Source organism: Thermobia domestica, chromosome 15 (genome assembly GCF_964235325.1).
Source record: "Thermobia domestica chromosome 15, izTheDome1.hap1.1, whole genome shotgun sequence".
NCBI classification, from domain to species: Eukaryota; Metazoa; Arthropoda; class Insecta; order Zygentoma; family Lepismatidae; genus Thermobia; species Thermobia domestica.
Genome location: NC_137468.1, coordinates 170733546 through 170754399, shown reverse-complemented (window position 1 = coordinate 170754399; position 20854 = coordinate 170733546). Strand labels below are relative to the sequence as shown.

General features: G+C 34.5%; 1 protein-coding gene across 1 annotated transcript in view; it reads left to right on the top strand.

Moving 5' to 3' along the window:
* LOC145671356 (endothelin-converting enzyme 1-like) overlaps positions 1-20854 on the top strand; it is a 249238-nt gene that overhangs the window by 208018 nt on the left and 20366 nt on the right. The window contains exons 7-11 of the mRNA XM_081740414.1: positions 23-150; positions 1610-1713; positions 3797-3918; positions 9350-9448; positions 13043-13335. Coding sequence (XP_081596540.1) covers positions 23-150; positions 1610-1713; positions 3797-3918; positions 9350-9448; positions 13043-13335 — 746 coding nt within the window. The remainder of the gene's footprint in view (positions 1-22; positions 151-1609; positions 1714-3796; positions 3919-9349; positions 9449-13042; positions 13336-20854) is intronic.

Below are 20854 nucleotides of genomic sequence, written 5' to 3'. Positions count from 1 at the left end.
TATATTCTAAATTTTCTTGTAGGTTCCATGGTTTGAACTTTTGAAGGCAATTTTTCCAGATGCTAACATACAGTCGTCTACAGAAGTGTTAGTGACTTCGACTCAATATTTGACCTACATTTCCGGAATCATTTCAGCAACGGATAGAAGGTAATAAAACACGTAAACTTATAAACTATATCCTTATTCCAGTAGCTTATATGTTGATGTATGCTATACGTAGTATATGTATAATACATATATCCTTTTTATAGTCTCGTTTCTTTGTTCAGGTTTAAGCGTCTTCTTTTTTCTCTTCAGTACCATGGTTTATGACAGTAGACCTACATTTAAAGCAGGCATGTGAAGTTGGAACAAGCGCAGAGGATTTACTGGCGTCGAGGGCCGTAAGAGACAATGTACAACATTTCAACAATAACTCGCTCAAGTTTTTCGCCATTCCCACGAAATTAAAATACCGCTAATTTTACAGTAATTATGTGATATCTTCAAATAGATAAAAGATAATTGAAATATGGAACAAGAGCGCCCTAGACAATATTATTTTGCGTGAGGTACCGTTATCACAAGTCACCTAGTGGCTTTCCGTTTTTAGCTGTTTAGAAACGCGAAAATAAATGCCGATTTTCAAAATGGCTCGAAATCGAAAGCAGATAAGTGGGTCGTGATAACAGTTTCTCATGTAAAATAATATTGTCTAGGGCGCTCTTGTTCCACATTTCGATTATCATTATTTATTTGAAGATATCACATAATTACTGTAAAATTAGCGGTATTTTAATTTCGCCGGTAAGACGTCGATCGTCCTTGGGTTTCGAATTTTGGATTCTGTGTACCAATATACATCAAATTCATACCTTGGGGGTCGCTGCACAGAAGTTTTTTTTTTTTTTTTTTGTACAGCTGTGTTACGTATACCCCCCCCCAATTCGAAGTCGCTCAAGTTTTTCGCGCATAACAAAAAAATTGACACGGCCAATCGTCGTGGGGTTTCGAAATTTAGATCCTGTGTAACAAAATACATCGAACATATACTACGATCCGGTGCACAGAACGTTTTTTTTCTATAGTTGGTTACGTGTATCTTCCTATCCAAAATCGCTCAAGTTTTTCGCCCATTAAAAAAAAAAAAAAAAAAAAAAAAAAAAAAAAAAAAAAAAAAATCGACTTTGCTGGGGTTTCGAAATTTGGATTCTGTTTAACAAGATACACTGGATTCATACCCTGGGTTTCGGTGCACAGAACTCATTTTTTGTGTGTGGCTGTGTTATTAACATATTTTATTTATTTATTTTTTAATATTTTACTCATAGACAATCTTAACTGGTTCAGTTCTGATTCCAATTTAATATCTACTCCATTTAGCTCATTCTATTTCCTATACTATACAGGGCTCGAGCTGAGATGTTTGAAATTCTTATGCTAAGATTTTAAACTAACGATTTTTTTTTTTAATTATTGTAGAAAGATTCTTTTGTACTATTATTATTTTTTAAATCTGAATTTACATCTTTAATCCAGGTGAGTAGTGTATTCTGGAAGCATAATTGTTGAATAATATTATGTCACTAGAGAAAGAATTTTTGTTTATTATATATTATTCTTACAGTACGCTAAACGACTACGTGATGTGGACTTTTGCTTCCAAATATTTGCCATATTTGTCTAAGAGTTTCACTGCTGCTGTTGAACAATACAGACAAGAAGTTACAGGTAGGTGTCAGAAATTTTGAAATTAAATCATGCAAAATAAAATACATTTAACCTTTAAACTACGGAGGTAAATTCTTTAACCTTTAAACTACGGAGGAAATTTACTTTTAACCTGTAAATTACATTTAAAGCGTTTTTGTAAGGGTTTACAAAGAAGTCCATCTCTTCACTCCTATTTAACGAAGACACCTGAAACAAAACGTGTTACAAAAGTTATTGTAGTACCATTTCGAAATCGAAATATCCGTAGTTAAGACAAGAAACAGGGTATTTTGAAAACAAAAAATATCCCGTAGTTTATATATAGGTTAAAGGATTAATAATTTGAATTTTTTTTTATCAGTTTTTGAAAATTGGGAAATAAAAGATTTAAGCATTTTCAGTAGTCTTTGTCAACTTATTGTTCAAATGTACGAGAATCGTTTGGGAAGTAAGCTCCACTTGGTTAACAAAGAAACACCAAACTAAATAAGAAGAATTTATTATATACCTATACATCTGAAAATTACTTTTTTGCTGTATTTTTCAACATAGTTTCTCTAAACGTTCAAGCACTTATTATATCTCTGTACTAGCTTATTATATTATTATATCTTTGCTCGAGCCAGGCTGTGACCGCATCTTTCAGCTCATCATCATCATCGCGCACAGTACTTTCTGTGGCTTAGCCCCTGTGTCACTACGTCATATAACACAGTCCTGGAAATTTCTGGAAATTCATCGGAAAGCTCCGAGATTGTGAATCGTCGATTTTCACGAACTTTTCCATCCATTTTCTGAACAAGTTCATCAGTGACCACTGTTGGCCTGCCACTCCTCTCTTCGTCAACACACTTAGTCCATACACGGCACAAAGTTCCCGATGAATAGTTGCTGCCGAATATTGTTTTGCCGTAAAGAAACGTATAACGGCTTGCACCTCGCATTTGGCTGGTTTCTTTATTGCAGCTCGTTTTCAGACGCTACAAAAGTGGATCTAGTGATCAGACAACCATGGCGCTGGATGCAGACTGATCTACCGCGGCCATCTGTGCAAAGATGGTAGTGCTGCGTCCACTACTTCACGCACAGTGACCTATCGGAGGTTAATTTCCAAACGCGCCTCGTATATTTTCCTGTTTTGACGAATCTTAGGGGTAAGAGATCTTCGACATTTTGCTGAAAAAGTTAATGCAGCTGAAGTAACTTTTTTTTTCATGTTATTACCAATTTAATATTGCAGAAACGATGAAAAGTTACAAATAGATCTTACCTTGCCTTCTGAAGTAGAGATAATTTAACAATCCATATTTCGACCAGCATCTGATATCTTCATTGAAAGAATAATAATAAAAGAAAAAAAGTTAAAAGTTACGTGAGTAAACTGATAAATAGATATGAAAAAAGATGAAGCATTATACTTGCATATTTATGAACTTGAGATATCGAATTAAAACTTAAGGCTTATGTAATGAAGTGGAAGTTGCGAAAATCCAAGCTAGTACTCGTCAAGCTGTTCTGTCTGTACCTTTTAGATTATCAGTATTAACACTATATATATATATAGGGTGTACTAAAAATGGCGCCCACGGACAATAGAGCGCCATTCTTCAGGTCAAAATGAAGCGAAATTGCTATACAATGGTATACCTTCCGAAGCCTCCTATAGAGAATAAAAAGATTCACTATGTAGCAACGTTGCAGATTAACTTGTAACCATTAGCATTACTCTAAGAGTCCATTAAACAATTACATAGATGTTACGTTAATACGTGGTGCTAGTGTCAAAGTTCATCGACTTTAACTGTCATCTAGAAAGAATCTATTAACTATTTGATAGATTGGTAATTCTACCCTATGGTTCTTTATCTGCGACGTTGCCACATAGTCCAATTCGCATCTCCAGACGAGAACCCGAAAGGTATAAAATTATTTATATATTTTTGCTTTGTTTTGACTTGTAGAATAGTTTCTGTAGTCCGTGGGCACCATTTTTAGAACAACCAATATACATAAAAGAAATGATTTTGTAATAAACAATTTATTAAATCTGACGATTTTATTTGTTGTGCACATGAAATTATAAATCTGGTTTGTATTTCAGGTGCTACCAAACCATTAGAAAGGTGGGAAATGTGCATTATGACGGCACAGAAGTACTTTGGGTATGCTGTGATGGCATTTTATGATAAACATGCTGTAAATAAGGAGAAAAACAAGAAAGTGGTAAGCAAACTCATACAGACACACAATTGATTACATTATAAAATAAACTTCAAAGGTACTCACCTCGCTGTTCTGTATTCTATTCGGCATTAAAAAAAAAGTATAAAATATCATTCAAAACAAACCGAACTGAAACAAAAGATGTTATTAAGAAAGGATAGATAGCGTTTATTTCATTGAGTTTGAAATAAACTATTTTTTTTCCCCTCAGAAAGCATAATTTTAATACAGCGTTGGTGTCCCCAAAGAACATAGAGAAAAACGCAACGGATTATAAAAGTTTCTTCACTAATCTACTGAACTCAACAGTGTTCATGGGCCGCGGTCGATCAGTGGTAGAGCGTTCACCTCAGGTGGATGGGGTCCTTGGTTCGGTCCCAGCTCGCGCCAAGTGAGCTTTGTTGTGGATAAACACCGTGTGTGTGGGTTTTCTCGGGGTTCTCCCGTTTCGTCCCATTTTTTAATTCTACTATTTCATTCATTTCTCATCATCACCGTCTTTAGCCTACCCTGCATAACCGTGGGACGTAAAACTTACAAGATTTCATTTTCATTTTTCAACATGTGTTGATGAACTTCCATATACGAGCCAATAAGGAAAGGAACAGACACAATAGACTGAAAGAACATATTTATGATGGCAAATTGAACGATGTCCCAGCATTAGGACTTGCAAAACATCTAGAAGTTTTCTAAATACATTGATAAAATGGAAGTGACCCAAAACTCTTCATCGTGCATAGAAAAAATACGAGATCTTGTCATCTGAACAAAAGAATCAAAATTAAATTTTGACATGAACACTTTGGACAAAAATGGAAATAACATTATTGACATCTTCACCGTCGCTATGAACCACAAAAGAAGAAACAAACACACTTTATATACTGTGAAAACTTATACTGGAAGTCTTAAAAAGTTAGTGTTTACTAATTGTACTTATGTCAGTCCATGAAGTTATTAACCATGTAATTAGTTCCCATCCACCCTCTCCTCACTAAATCCCCTTTTTTGTTTACCTATGAGTTGACGATACTGACAGCAGTAAGAAAAAAATTGACGTTTAATATAATTGTTTGTGTAAATCCATAACAGGACAGCAAACTGAGTATCTTTTCAATTTCTTTCTAAGACAATTCCTCAAGTAGCTTATATTAATAATGACTACATTTTAGTTTCTTTTATGTTAATTTTAAATTCGTTTAATCAAAACTTGGAATAAGTACTTGAAGAGAGAAGAAACAAAAATGGTGGAAAGGTATAAAATAAGGAAACAATCTTAACCCATTGCGTCCCCTTGGCAACTTAAGTTGCAACGGAAATTTTTTGTCATAGCGCAGAAACTCGTGGATTGTCATTGCTGGTTTTAACTGTGTATGTAACTTTGGAGTGTGTTTCGTCATAGCATTGTTGCATTAGCTTTGTATGATATATTGACGCAAGGTTGGCACTGTTTTTTTTTTTTTTTTTTTTTTTTTTTTTTTTTTTTTTTTTGTACAATGTGTTTTGAGGAGAAAGACTCAACTGGATTCATTTAAAAAACTCCAGAAGGAAGAATTGACGGCCTGTAAAGAAAGGATTGATTTGATTTTTAATAGTTGTGTTTTTGCAGTGTATTTTCTTCCTCAAAATTTTAACTTTTAAAAAGGTACCCTTTTTGAATATGTATGTGCCTGTTGGCAACTTAAGTTGCCAGGCTAGAAAACAAGAAAAAAAATAAATATTTTTCAAAAATATTCTAATATCTATTTTAGAGTACTATTAGGACCAAATAGGCAAACAAAAAAAAAAAAAAAAGGCACTAATGGGTTAATATGAGAAATTACTAAAACAGTTAATGCAAGTAAAGCAATTAAAAATTAACCAGTAAAATGAATTTATTTTTAACAAAATGATTTGATAAACATTTTCTTCTAGGAGCCGTGGTGGCTCAGTGGTAGAGCGCTCACCTCTGCTCCCAGCTCTCATCAAGTGGGCTTCGTGATTGGTCATATGCGTGATTTTCCTTGGGATTCTCTAATTTCTTTTAACTTTCTTAATTTCACCATTTTCGTTCATTATCATCATCACCGTATTCCTTAGCCTCAGAACATAAACGTGGGACGTTAAACTAATCTTATTTCTTCCCTCATTTGGTTTTAAAAAGTACTTTTTCTCATACTGTACAGAACAATTTCTTTTAACTATTAAATTGAATTTAACAATTGCAGCCAAAAGTATTTGTTTATATGTTAATGATTTATTTCCAATTCTTAAATCTCCATTGTAGTTTCATTTTGTGGTTTGAAGACTGTTTGTTACACTTGTCTTTTAGTCAGAGATGTAGCATTTTTCATTACTTTAGTAGACAATATGTGGTTGTTTGCTCAGTGTTAAATATTTAGGTACAATAGGCAAGGACGAGGGCCTTTCCGGATTATCGAACGTTAATATATTTTTTAACGGGAAAAACCAAAGTTAAAATCACTGGAAATAAAACTGCAAACGGTTACAACATGTATTTTATGTGTTTACGCATATTCTGAACTGTGCAGACAATATAAAATGTCCTACTGCACAAAGTGGGGCACCGTAGTGTAGTGGTTACAGCGTTGGACTCACGTCCACGTGGTCCCGGGTTCGATTCCCGGCCGGTGCTTCCCAATTTTCGGCGTCCACCCAGCATCGTGAGGCAAACTGGGGAAACAGTGAATAAAAGACGTGACGGCAACTTACACCATTCTTTTTGAATAACCCAGTATGTAAAATGTTAATTGAGTGACGATGATGTTTCATTTTAAGAAAAGTCATTTCTTCCTTCATTGTAATATAACGTTCTTTTATTCAACACCGAGACTATATGAGACATGAACCTATAATATAACTACATGTATTCTCATCCGGAATTGAATCCGGGTCTTTGCATACTATTTAGGACTGAACTCAACATAAAGATAGATATGAACGAATATTCGTATTATAAGTTTCCAAGTATCCTTCAAAAAATTGAACGTTTCATTTTAAACAACCCCTGAAAGTTCTGGAAATCAATAGGTAGACGTGAAAGTTCATTCTATGATTATGGGGAAAAGAATTTATTAAAGATATCTTTAACAGAGATACGATACATCTTTTTCTTAGCAACTTTCTACATGACAATAATTTCTCCTAAATTGTAATATTGTTTACCTATCTGGACAATGGCAGCTCGTACAAACCTATCCCGGCTAAACTCAGTTCTAAAGTTCTTTCTTGCAATAGTACGCCTCAGAGTACCTCGCACACGTGTGATGACAAAACATGAACTGTTACAAACACTAAATATTCCACTACCTGACACTCGTCATAAAATCAATGACCTCAAATATCTTAACTATATAAAACTACATGAGCTGACAAATTATTGAGCACTTCCTGTAGGGCTACAATGATTAAATTTGACATGATTGTAGCTTTCCGGAACTAACCGACAGGAAAATTACTAAAAGTGAATATTTTTAATTTTTAGGTCTAAAGGGGGGATAAAGAATTTCCCCATGTTATTTAAATGGGCCTTTTTTTAAACCTATAATCTCATGTTTTAAGTATTTAGAATTGGAATAAAAACTTGAAATTCGGTACGCTTGTACGTTTTCGTTAGTACTACCTACGTAAATCAGTAAAAATAAAAAAATCCAACTTTAGAGTGATTTTATAGGGAACTGAAAAATCTTTCCCATGTTATTTATATGGGATACCTTTACACTCCCAAATTATTGAGCACTTCCTGTAGGGCTACAATCATTAAATTTGACATGATCGCAGGTTTTCGGGACAAACCTACAGGAAAATTCCCAAAAGTCAATATTTTTAATTTTTAGGGAGTCTCAAGAGGGGATAAAGAATTTCCTCATGTTACTTAAATGGGCCTCTTTTGAACCTATAATCTCATGTTTAGGGTACTTAGAATTGGAATAAAAATTTGAAATTTGGTATGCTTGTACGTTTTCATTAGCATTACCTAAGTGAATCATCAGAAGTAAAAAAAATTCAATCGTAGAGTGGTTTTATGGGGAACTGAAAATCTTTCCCATGTTATTTATATGGAACGTCTTCTACACCCCAAAATGTTTCGGTACTCAGGATTAGAATGATGAAATTTGACATGATTGTAGCTTTCCGGCACTAACCGACAGGAAAATTGCCAAAAGTGAATATTTTAATTTTTAGCAGTCTAAAGGAAGATGAAAAAATTCCCATGCTATTTAAATGGGCGTTTTCTTGGGATACAAAATTCTATCTTTTAGGTAGTTAAATTGGAAAAGAAACGATAGAATTGTGGGTTGAAGAGATGGGAGGCCATAGGCCGAGCAAAGACAGTGTGTAGGAACGAAGCCCCCGGATAGGCAAATTCAGGAAATATGAGGTGCAAGTTCACGAAATTCAATGTTGATGCAAAGGCCGATAGATAAGAAAAGCGAGGCCGTAGGCCGAGCAGACTTGGGGGTCTGGGGACGGAGCCCCCAGCTAACGAAAGGCTAGTCTGTATATAAACTCACACATAGTCAACTCAGATCTGAAACACTACTCTCAGAATTGTATTTTCGAATTCCATTCAGATAAACACGCAACACATATTTTTTTTTCGTACAGTACGACCTAGACTTTCAATAGTGCAACGTTCTCTGTTCTACAGGTTTCCTAAACTAGACAACGAAATGTCACGTACACCTATAGATTTATTTAATAATTCTGAAGTTGCATATAACTCTGCACTGCGACGTCATTTTGGTGGATAAAACTTTAAATCAGCTATTGTCAATCTTCTTGTTATCACTCACGTATTGTTATTTTGTTGTTGTTGTTCTTACTATTGCTATTGCCATTATTATTATTATTATTATTATTATTATTATTATTATTATTATTATTATTATTATTATTATTATTATTATTATTATTAATTGCATTATGTTTCATGTCTTTGATTTGTTAGATTATCCAGTGTAAACTGGCGTTCAGCTGTATCTGGAATTATCTTCGTAAATAAATAAATAAATAAATAAATAAATAAATAAATAATACCTAGGTATATTGATTGAGGCATGAGAATAAGCATTATATATAAGTGGCATATACTTACTCCACTGAATATTAATTTTAATTATATATATATATATGAAGAAAAAGTTCTTGACAGTGTGAAATAAAGCCTGACAAGATACCTTGATCTTTCTCTTTGGTATGGTATTCTTGCAGATTTGAACTAAAGTATCATGTTAATGTAGTTGTACGTGTTGTGAAAATGCGTGTTACTAACATTTAATTACATTTATCACTTCGATCTAGTCACTAGATTTACCCTCTATTCTTGAGCGGTTACAGAGAGTCCAAATAATTTCCCTACTTTCTTCCTTTCTATAATACAATCTTCAAAAATAAAATTACAGATTATTGTTATGTCTGTTTGCAGCTGGAAGATATATTTAAAGAACTTCGCTATTACATCCAACAAAACGTAGATCGAGCAACATGGTATCAGCAGACTCTAAAGGATTACCTGTTAGATAAGGTAAGGTTTTTAAAGCTTATAAATGTACAGAACTCTCATTGGTTTAGACGTATTTCGAGCGTTTGTTTCGCATTGTTCATCAAATAAGCAGTCAGTCACTTTTGAAATTGGAAAATTTGAAGTGACTCTTTAGAACTTAGACATCTGTTGTAGTGTTTTATTATTTCGGTTCGAAGAATCGCTATGTAAAACAAAGATATAATAATCGAAAGATCATTTTTAATATTAATCCATGTAAGTTACCCCTGATCTTCCTTGACTGTTAATGTTGTATAGAATTGCTTTAGCCAGCAATGCCTTGTCGTTATTGAACGAAGATCTGAAAGTATTTTAATTTTTATACCACGTTTTTGTGCAGTTTACGACACCAATTCATTCTTTTCGTGTACATGATGGATGGCATACCATGGCATCCTTGTGTAGTTCGTAAACCCGGTTCATTCCATTTCCGCACATGATGGATGGCGTATCTCCCACTTACATCCCTGTAATAATAAATAATAAAAAAACATATGGTTTATGTAGTTCGTGAAGCCAGTTCATTTTATTTCCGCACATGGTGATGGCATATCTACCCACTTACATCCTTGTAATGAAAAGCGGACATGGTTTATGTAGTTCGTGAAGGCGGTTCTTTTAATTTCCGCACATGATAGAGGACATACTCCTGGCATCCCAGAGAGACAGTTTACTAGGTATAGTCTGAATATACATGTTTCTGAAAATACTTATTTAACCTTTCTGCTAAGTAAATGCAGACACCGGGAAAAGAATCGAGATTGAAGGTCACAAAGAGATGTGGATATCCAGAAATTTCGTGGATCCGTTTCTGCTCAGTACGTCATATTTCACAATGTACTTAATTTCAATTGATCCTTCGAACAACATAGTTGTCTTAATATTTTGTTTCCCAGAAAAATGTTAACACGTAATTTACTCCATGTATTGAGATAGTTTCTACTACATTTACCATTTGATAGTAATAAATACTACGAAAGTATGTTTATTCTAAATTTTTCACTCTACCCTTCGTGTTCCGTGAATGCAGATAAATTGCATAGACATTGCAACATTTCAAAAACTACTCAGTTGCTCTTCTTCTGGCAGTAAAGGATGCGTTTTTTTCTTTTTTTTTTACATCTTTCTATTTTTAGTAACATTCCTTAGATGTGTATTTTTTTAATAAAACATATGCAAAAATGTATAACTTGGAAGATAATTGAGTTAACTGAGTCCAAAAAATGTACTTACAGTTTTTAATGCTTAGTAGTACCGTAAGTTTTGTGGCAGGCTTGTATACTATGTGGATAAAGGCAGGACATCTTGCAAAGTGCAAGAAGACGTGAGTCATTACTGGTTCAGGTGCAGAAGTGAAAGGTGGTTTGTGTAAACAGTCGTCATGGAGTGGGGCGAATACGAATACCGTGTTACTGTAATAGCATTATATAAATAGCAAAAGCAACAAGGGGAATTTTCAAACTTCTCCATAAGCTGAAAATCTTGAGGAGGTTCATGTATCGCACCGTGCAGCGATATATTGAAAGTGGAACTATGAAAGACCGCGTTAGACAAGGAAGGCTACGAAAATACGTATTCCAGAGCTCGTGAATGCCGTGGTGGTGCGTGTGTGAAGAAATCTGGTACGAAGGCAATCAGTGATGGCTTATGAACTACAAACTCACAAACGACGTACCAGACAAATCGTCAGTAATGAGTTAAAGCGTTGGAGGACATAAAAGGAAACCGCTTGCTGAAGCGATACGCAGCAAATGGGCACAGAAGAATCCTCTTCACGGGTGAAAATTTTTGACTTGAGGAGCCACTCATTGCCCAAAACAAGAGGATTTATGCTACAAGTTGACCAGAAGCTACAGAAAAGGCTTTAAGGGTCCAGAAGGATCATCATCCTGCATCAGTCATGTTATGGTGGTGGAGTCGTTATGAGGGCATTATGGAGTTCCATTTTTTGTGATAAGAAAATCGCGTGCGGGGAGCTTCCAGCAAGATTCGGTATCCATTCATAAGGATAAAAGCCCATAAGAGTGGTTGAAGATGAATGTGCCAAATTTCATTTCGAAATCTGATTGGTCTTCTTCTAGTTCAGACTTCAGTTCTGTGGACTTCCAATAGTGGGCTGTACTGAAAGAGATGATCTATAGGAAATGATACAACAATATTCACAGTTTGAAACACTCTCTTACGCAAATAGCGGATTTCCCTTTAGGAACAGTGCGTAATGCAATTGATGTGTCCACAAAGACTTAAGAGCCTGCCTTACTAAATATAATACAATATTTACCAGTTTTCTTTTGCTTTTTTTCATAAGTGAGAGGAGATAATGAAATGCAAACTACCACAATCATAGAGAATGTTATTCTACAACAGAAAATATGAACCTGAAGAATGTTTAGTGTTGCCATCCATAAAAATTACAGTGTTACCAGAAAAAAACGCCCCTAAAATCTAAGTTAAGGCAGCGAGTAGAGGAACGAACTCAAGATCATGTGGTTACGTATCATGTTGTTTTGATTTCCTGTGAACTACATTTTTAATAACATTATAATTTAGTTTTAATAACTGTATGATAAAACTATTGTGTTTATTACAAAGTAAATAACATTATTATTTAAAAATAGTTCACAGGAAACCGAAACAACATGATACGTAACCAAAGGCAGTTGTGTTCATTCCTCTAGTCACTGCCTTAACATAGATTTTAGAGGCGTTGTTATTCTGTCAACATTGTAATTTCTATGGATTGCAACTCTGAACATTCTTCAGGTTCATATTTTGTGTTACAGAATAACATGATCTATGATTGTGGTAAGTTGCATTTAAGGGCGCCGATTTCTCTGTAAATTTGGGGGGCCCATTCAGATGCAGAAGGTATATATATGAAGATTTTAAGACAAATTGCATTCAAATTATGCCAAATATTTGTATATTGATAAATACAATATGGGGACCCACATGAGCTGGGGGAAGGGGGCGCCCCCAGGATCGGCGCCCTTGGTTGAATTTCATTATTTTCTTTTACTTATGAAAAGACAAACAAAAGAAAAATAGTAAATTTTGTACTATTTTTAGTAAGTCAGGCACTTAAGGGACGTACAAAACGTGATCAGTTTGAATAATGATTGATATTTGCTGTTCACAATTCATTTTTATATGACATAGTATTCAGATATTACAATATCTCTCACCATACTGTGTACGTTTATTAATTACTTTGTGACAGTATTTACGTACTTCTAGGTAGTTTTTGACTAATTCGTATTTAATTTTTTTTTCTCTTAGATGTACTTAAGTAACTCACTACCTTTCATACTTTATAAAAAAAAATATTCTTATTTACAAAATTCTTTGATGATACCATTTTGTAGTATCGTTGTTCATTGGCCTTGTATCTAGATTTTATCCAGAGCGAAGCAATCTAATTTATTTACACTCTGCTATATTATTTTCTGTATTTATATTTTAGCAAATCATAGTTGCCAATTTATAATTGGTAATATTACCATCTTCGGTGACTAAAAAATAAATGTGTGTTGGTTACGCCCTATAATAATTATATATGTTCTATTAACTTTTCAGTTGAGTGCGATGACGTTGCAGATTGGTTATCCTCAGTTTATGTTAGAAGATTCGTACTTAAGTACTTACTATACGTTGTTTCAAGTGCAGAAAAATAACTTTTTCCAAAATATTCGTTATGGAACGAACTTTTTGAGGGAGACTCAGGAGAGAACGTACATTAATGCATCTAAGGAGAGTGGCTGGATGGAAGCATTGCTTAAGAACGAAATATCGTACGTTCCTTCAGAGAATAAAATAGTTATTCCTCAGCATCTTTTAGTGCCTCCGTTGTTCCATCCGGAGTACTTGACGTAAGTTGCCTTTTTAGAATGTTATTATTGGGTTATTTTTCTGATCATTTATTTGAGTCACATCTTGCAACTTAAATTTCACGTACATTTACATTAGCTAGAGCTCTGAAAATTTTGTAGGGGATATGTAAATCCAATGACAATGCAATATTTTCGTTCCAGCTAATCTTAAGAGTACGCATATGGGTAGGCAACGTCAGTTATTTAAGTGTTACTTCAATAGATGACAGGGTATTTCAATGCTGGTTGGAGACCTTTATAAAGTACCTTTAAAAGCCAGGAGTTAGGAGCTATTTGCCTTCATATATCCCTATACTTGTGGAAGGCACGGGTGTTCTAAAAATGGCACCCACGGACCACAGAACACTATTCTACAGGTCAAAATAAAGCTAAAATGTTATATGATTGAATGCCCTCCGGGGCCTCCTTCAGCCGCTATGGGGAATCAAAATTTCACAATGTGGCAACATCGCATATTAATTAGGAACCATTAGCATTGCTCTACAAATCCATTAAGCAGTTACATCGATTGTTACGGTAATAAGTGGTGCTAGTGTCAATGTCTACTGACTTCAACTGTCATCTGGCACGAATCGATGTAATTATTTGATGGATTGGTAGATCTAATCTATGGCTTTACCTGCGACGTTGCCACATAGTGCAATTCGCGTCTCCAGATGAGGACCCAAAAGGTATATATATAGGTTTATTTTGACTTGTAAAATAGTGCTCTATGGTCCGTGGGCGCCATTTTTAGAACACTCGATATATATATATATTAGGGATGGCCATTTCCGGAAAAAGAGTTTTCCGGTTTCCGGAAATCACATTTTCCGTTTTCCGTTTTTCCGGAAAATTTTCCGTTTTCCGATTTTCCGGAAAATTTTCCGTTTCCGTTTTTCCGGAAAATTTTCCGTTTTCCGATTTTCCGGAAAATTTTCCGTTTCCGTTTTTCCGGAAAATTTTCCGTCTTCCGTTTTTCCGGAAAATTTTCCGTCTTCCGTTTTTCCGGAAAATTTTCCGTCTTCCGATTTTCCGGAAAATTTTCCGTTTCCGATTTTCCGAAAAATTTTCCGTCTTCCGATTTTCCGGAAAATTTTCCGTTTCCGTTTTTCCGGAAAATTTTCCGTCTTCCGATTTTCCGGAAAATTTTCCGTTTCAGTTTTTCCGGAAAATTTTTCGTCTTTCTAATTTTCCAGTTTCCGGAAGAATTATATTCCGTTTTCCCTGAAAATGTAGTCATCCCTAGTCTGTAGGAAGTTTAACCTTTTAAAGAGTTCAGGTATATTTATATACCGTGGCGTACTATCGTCTTTGACCGCTTATTTAGGTTCTATAACAGGTATTTAAGCCGGGATTTTTTTTTTTATTTTTCAAGTCAAGGATGGACCAAAGAACACCGCAGATGTGTTTTGGAACCGGATAGTCAACTTGGCGGCGCCAAGTGTTGCGAAGGGACGTGACTTTTTTCTTAAGGCAAATTTCAAAACTTTTTTCACGCCTTTAGTTTTCAAGATATCAGATTGAAACTTGCATAAGGATTATGTGTAGACCTACCTTTGGGTATTTATCAATTTTTTTAGATCCCTACGTGAAACCGGGGACGGGCCCGAGGGGCGCAAGTGTTACGAAGGGATGATTTTTTCAGAAAAATTCCGTTTTTTTTTTCGATTTTCCGGTTAAGGTTTATGATACCGACACGTGGTACCGTTGGTAAGTATGCTCTATCGTGAGAAAAACGAGGTATGAACCATGATCCTACGATAAATAGTAAGGAAGCAGTAGCTGTTTGAGTGAAAGTCTAAAATTTTGGACATCCTTAAAGGGTTAAATTTCTTGCAATCTGACGTCTTTGTTACATTTCTATCTGATAATTCATTGTTAAGAGCTCTTCTTTGTTCTATCAATCTCTCAAGCATTTCATGTATGCTGTTCCACCGAGTTTTAACTTGCTGTATAAGGAAATGTACTTCCAATCCTAATAACCTTTACTGTTTTTCCAGTTCTGACGTTGCCAACGTACTATATTTAAAGTGGGAAACAATCCGACTAACAACACTTAACATTTTCTCGATTTTCTCTATTGCAAGTCCCTTAATTATAGAGAGATGCTTGCATACGGAAGTTCTCGTACCGCACTTGTGATATTACTAGCATTGTCATAGACAATTGCATGTATTTTATCTAAAATATTCCACTACTCTGCAACATGGGCTAAGTGCTGAGTTAGGTTTACCCTTGTGTGCCTCACTTCTATTTCAATTATTTGAAGGACTGAACTTATTGAACTTAGATGAAAGCATATAGTGGGTTGTGATTGTAATATAACTTTCCGTAGCCTGCGAAGCCCAGCTATCTGTTGTCAAATCAATCGATTCCGCAGCCACACTTCTCCTTAGAAAACAAGGCCTCAATACGGCGAGTTACGTATTGGATGGTGAGTGGTAACTTGGTTCTACTTCATTCATAAATTCAAGAAACCGAATTGCTTCAACGAAAGACAAAGGAAGAAGAATCCTTTGGTACCGTATTACTTATTTTACTATCAAGTACCTCTGGTCTTGCGGAAGAACAAGGTTTAGGGTCTCTGAGATCAGACAGAATTCTTTTCTGTTTCTTACGTACTACTATGTTCCCTTATTTGTAAAACATTTTTTCTGGGATCTTTCTGTTACTTTAGATGCATTTGAGCGTGCGCCAGGTGAAGCGATAATCTGAGATATAGAAGTAGCAGCACCTAGATTATCATCTAACTAACTAACTAACTAACTCTATGGCCTATGGAACCCGGAGGTTCAGTGCCGCGTTCACAAAAGCTCTCCACTGACTTCTATCCTTAGCTAATTGCATCCAGTTTCTACTTTGTATTCCTATCTCTGCGAGATCCATCTTAATATTATCCTCCCATCTGCGCCTAGGTCTTCCTAATGGTCGTTTTCCTATGGGTCTACCAGTCAAGACTTTGAAAGCGTTTCTACTTTCTTCCATTCTAGCTACATGACCTGCCCACCTAAGCCTCCTAGACTTGACGACCCTAACAATGTTGGGTAAACCGTATAAACTATGTAGTTCCTCGTTATGAAGCTTCCGCCATTCCCCATTCTCGTTCCTCTTGGGTCCGAATATTCTTCTCAGGATCCTGTTCTCAAATACTTTCAGTCTATGTTCTTCCCTCAGAGTAAGCGACCATGTTTCGCAACCATACAGAACAACAGGCATGATTATCGTTTTATATATTTTAAGCTTCAAATTCCTCGACAGAATTCGCGACGACAAGAGATTTTGAACCGAATAGTAACACGAATTCCCTGCTTTTAGTCGACATTTAATTTCTTCGTGAATATGATTTTCGTCTGTTAATATTGATCCTAAATATTTGAAAGTATCCACTTTATCAAAAGTATTATTTAATATTTGCCTCCACAATTATCATCTACGTTTATGAAATAATAATAATAATAATAATAATAATAATAATAATAATAATAATAATAATAATAATAATAATAATAATAATAATAATAATAATAATAATAATAAAACACTTTGGTTGCATTAGGAGTTCACAATTTAGTAACAAAACATGAATGTAGAATAATAAGTAGAGCAACCCACATTATGCTTTATTTTTTTCCAAATTATGCTTTATTATGCTTTATTATTAATTTCAATCATTGTTTTACATCAATCGTGTATAACGTATAATATTTACTATACATTAAATATTCTAAATATCTTGATCTATTTATCAATATTTTATGCAACCAGTTTCTTTCATATTTAATGAACTTTCTACCTAATGCACTGTAAAGAGAGGCTTTACTCGAGTCAGTTTTTTTTTTTTTAATCACTTGTGTGCGCCTTATACAGAAAGGGAAAGTAAAAGATGCCACCAATAAGTACAGAAAGTGCTCAACTTCAAGAGGTACACATAACATTATAGTGTGGAGTTCTTGTGTACTATTAATTGTTGGAAGTTTTCTTCTTTTTGTCCTTTATTCTTTTCTCCACGTCAAAAGATTAGACCAAAAAGTTTACAAAAATAAAAATAATCTTTTCATTGTTGCATTGTTATGTTCTCAATGATTTTGCACTGTAAATATTGTTTCTTAAAAATATTAATACAATATGTTAAACTTGAAGTTAAAGAGATTTTTTAAAGAATTGTGCTATATCTTTTAAATTATGTTTTTTGCTTTATTTTCTAAAATTATGCTTTTAAAATTAGTTTCTTCTGGACCCTTAGACAGCCACAACCATGTTCAAGGTACCAACCATATGTGTAAATGGCTATTATGGTTTTTATGCTTTTGTATGCTTTTGGGTTGCTCTAATAATAAGTAAAACTTTCAAATGCATACAGAATCATAGATAATAAGTCAGCATTGAGAATTGAATTGATATATCGATAACTAGGTGGAATCGTCCTTCAGTTTAAGAGGAAGTAGCGGAAAAAGTTACGAAGAGAATTATGTGGAATAGATCATTATATGAATAGCTGGCGCTAGTTTCAAGTAGTGCTACATACTATGGTATTTATCTCAATAGTACCGGTATTTGGAATTTGTGACGCTTATAGTTGCAAGATGGTAACACTAGGGTAAAGTGTAAAATTGAATTACATCAGTAGAATTGAATTTATCTTAGGGTTAAAAAGTTTATGGCACAGGTCGGATGTAACTGAGTAATAAACTTACAGAAAAAAAAACATCGGGACGATAGGGTGCTCGAATCGAACATCGGCCTTCTGAATGTTAATCCGATGTTCTAACGCCTGAGCTCAGTTGGAATACGTAGTGTACTCCCGCCAATACTACTGCGTGTGGATTCTATAGAATCAATCTAGGGTGCCAATTTCTCTGTAACTTTGGGGATCCATTCAGATGCAGAAGGTATATATGAGGCTTTTAAGACAAAACTGAATTCAAATTGTGCAAAATATTGTATATTTATAAATAGAATGCGGGGTCCACATGAACTTTGAGGGGGCTGCCCCCGGTCCCCCAGGATCTGTGACCTTGACAGATCACCGTGATCACGATAAGCAATGAAGAAATGGTTGGAATATAAACATACCAGTTGTATCAATAACACACTACCAGCTCTACTGCCAGAGTTCTGCTCTCAGGTACACGCATAATCGGGGATTCCCCGAAACACACGCATGATGGGAATTTCCCGGTGCAAACGAATGATCTGCAAGCCCTCACGCAAACAAAAAAAGTACATGATTAAGCAAGTGTACAAATAGATGTAGGAGGAAGGAATGTTTCGTCGCTGATTTACTCGACCTTTTCTCTCCTGTCCAATGTTAATTTTGAGTTGCGTTTCTTTAGCACTAGATGGTGAAGAGCATTGCATTTACAGGTTGTTTTCGCGTAGCATTTTTCGTTATATTTCTTAACGTAAGACGACCAATGTCACTATTCCAAGTGAACATTTTCATTTTCCGGAAAATTTCCGTTTCCGTTTTTCCGAAAAAATTTCCATTTCCGTTTTTCCGGAAAATTTTCCGCCTTCCGATTTTCCGGAAAATTTTCCGTTTCCGTTTTTCCGGAAAATTTTCCGTTTCCGATTTTCCGGAAAATTTTCCGTTTCCGATCTTCCGGAAATTTTTCCGTTTCCGTTTTTCCGGAAAATTTTCCGCCTTCCGATTTTCCGGAAAATTTTCCGTTTCCGATTTTCCGGAAAATTTTCCGTTTCCAATTTTCCGGAAAATTTTCCGCCTTCCGATTTTCCGGACAATTTTCCGCCTTCCGATTTTCCGGAAAATTTTCCGTTTCCGATTTTCCGGAAAATTTTCCGTTTCCAATTTTCCGGAAAATTTTCCGCCTTCCGATTTTCCGGAAAATTTTCCGTTTTCCGATTTTCCGGAAAATTTTCCGTTTTCCGATTTTCCGTTTTCAATTTTCCGGTTTCCGGAAAAAATATTTTCCGTTTTCCGTTTTTCCGGAAAATGTGGCCATCCCTAATATATATATATATATATATATATATATATATATTAGAGGTAATTACAGGCTTGTAAGTCCCTGGAAGGCTTTTACGATGACCTCGTTTTTTTCTGATTTCTGTATCTGACAGTTGAGCTCCTTACAAATTTTATAATAACTGAATTATTTTTATACGGTCAATATTAGAAATATGCAGTTCTAAATATACTTTATATATTAAAATATGTAAAATTTATTTCCCTTTTAATATTTTTATGAATGCCGTATTCTACAGTTTTTCATACATTCAAATTCCTTCTTTCTTGCTTTGAGTTCGGGAAATTTTCCGTTTTCCGATTTTCCGTTTTCAATTTTCCGGTTTCCGGAAAAAATATTTTCCGTTTTCCGTTTTTCCGGAAAATGTGGCCATCCCTAATATATATATATATATATATATATATATATATATATATATATATATATATATATATATATTAGAGGTAATTACAGGCTTGTAAGTCCCTGGAAGGCTTTTACGATGACCTCGTTTTTTTCTGATTTCTGTATCTGACAGTTGAGCTCCTTACAAATTTTATAATAACTGAATTATTTTTATACGGTCAATATTAGAAATATGCAGTTCTAAATATACTTTATATATTAAAATATGTAAAATTTATTTCCCTTTTAATATTTTTATGAATGCCGTATTCTACAGTTTTTCATACATTCAAATTCCTTCTTTCTTGCTTTGAGTTCGGGAAAGTATTTTTTAAATTACTTTTTAAAGTTCAGTTTTCTATCTAAGGGTTCCTCAGGACAGAAGTTTTAATTGTTTCAGCTTTTCTTGATACATCGTGCTCCTCAGATTATACCTTAAAAAAAAAAAAAAACTTTACGTTTGTAATAATCATGATATAATTATCATAGACCGACTATTATTTCATTATTGCAAAGTCCTGTCTGCACCTAAGATAGATACCTTCCAAGGTCGTTTACGGTAATAACGTAAGATTTAAGAACAACATTCCCTGATATTATTATAGAAGTTAGTATCAAAGTTTATTCTCATTAATATTAAGAACGCTTTCATAATAAATAATAAATACATAAATAAATAAATAAATAAAAATTGGACCGGAACATGGATAAATCCCTGGATATTTGCCAGTTGGGCGCCTTTTTTTAGAACACCCGATATATATATATATACCGTAAATACGCGCGTAATTTTCGCCCTCGCATAATTTTCGCATCCCAATTTTGAAGGACATTTTCTGTATATTTTATTTTCCTCGCGTAATTTGCGCACGCGGAAACTTTTTGTGAAACAGCATTTTTCCAGGAATCAATTACGGTAGCTAATGAACAATTGGAAACGCAGCAAAGCCATTGTTGTAAGATAAGAAACTACACGACTTCTTAATCAATTTTTTAATGTTATTTTTCTACAAATTTAGAATTAGTTGTTTGTTGTCAATTCTTGCTACAAAGAAAATGTGTACCGGTATTTTCGTGTTATTTTGACTGGGGAAAAAAAATAGATGATGTTCACTGATGTGGCTAATTTTTTTCCCCGCATAATT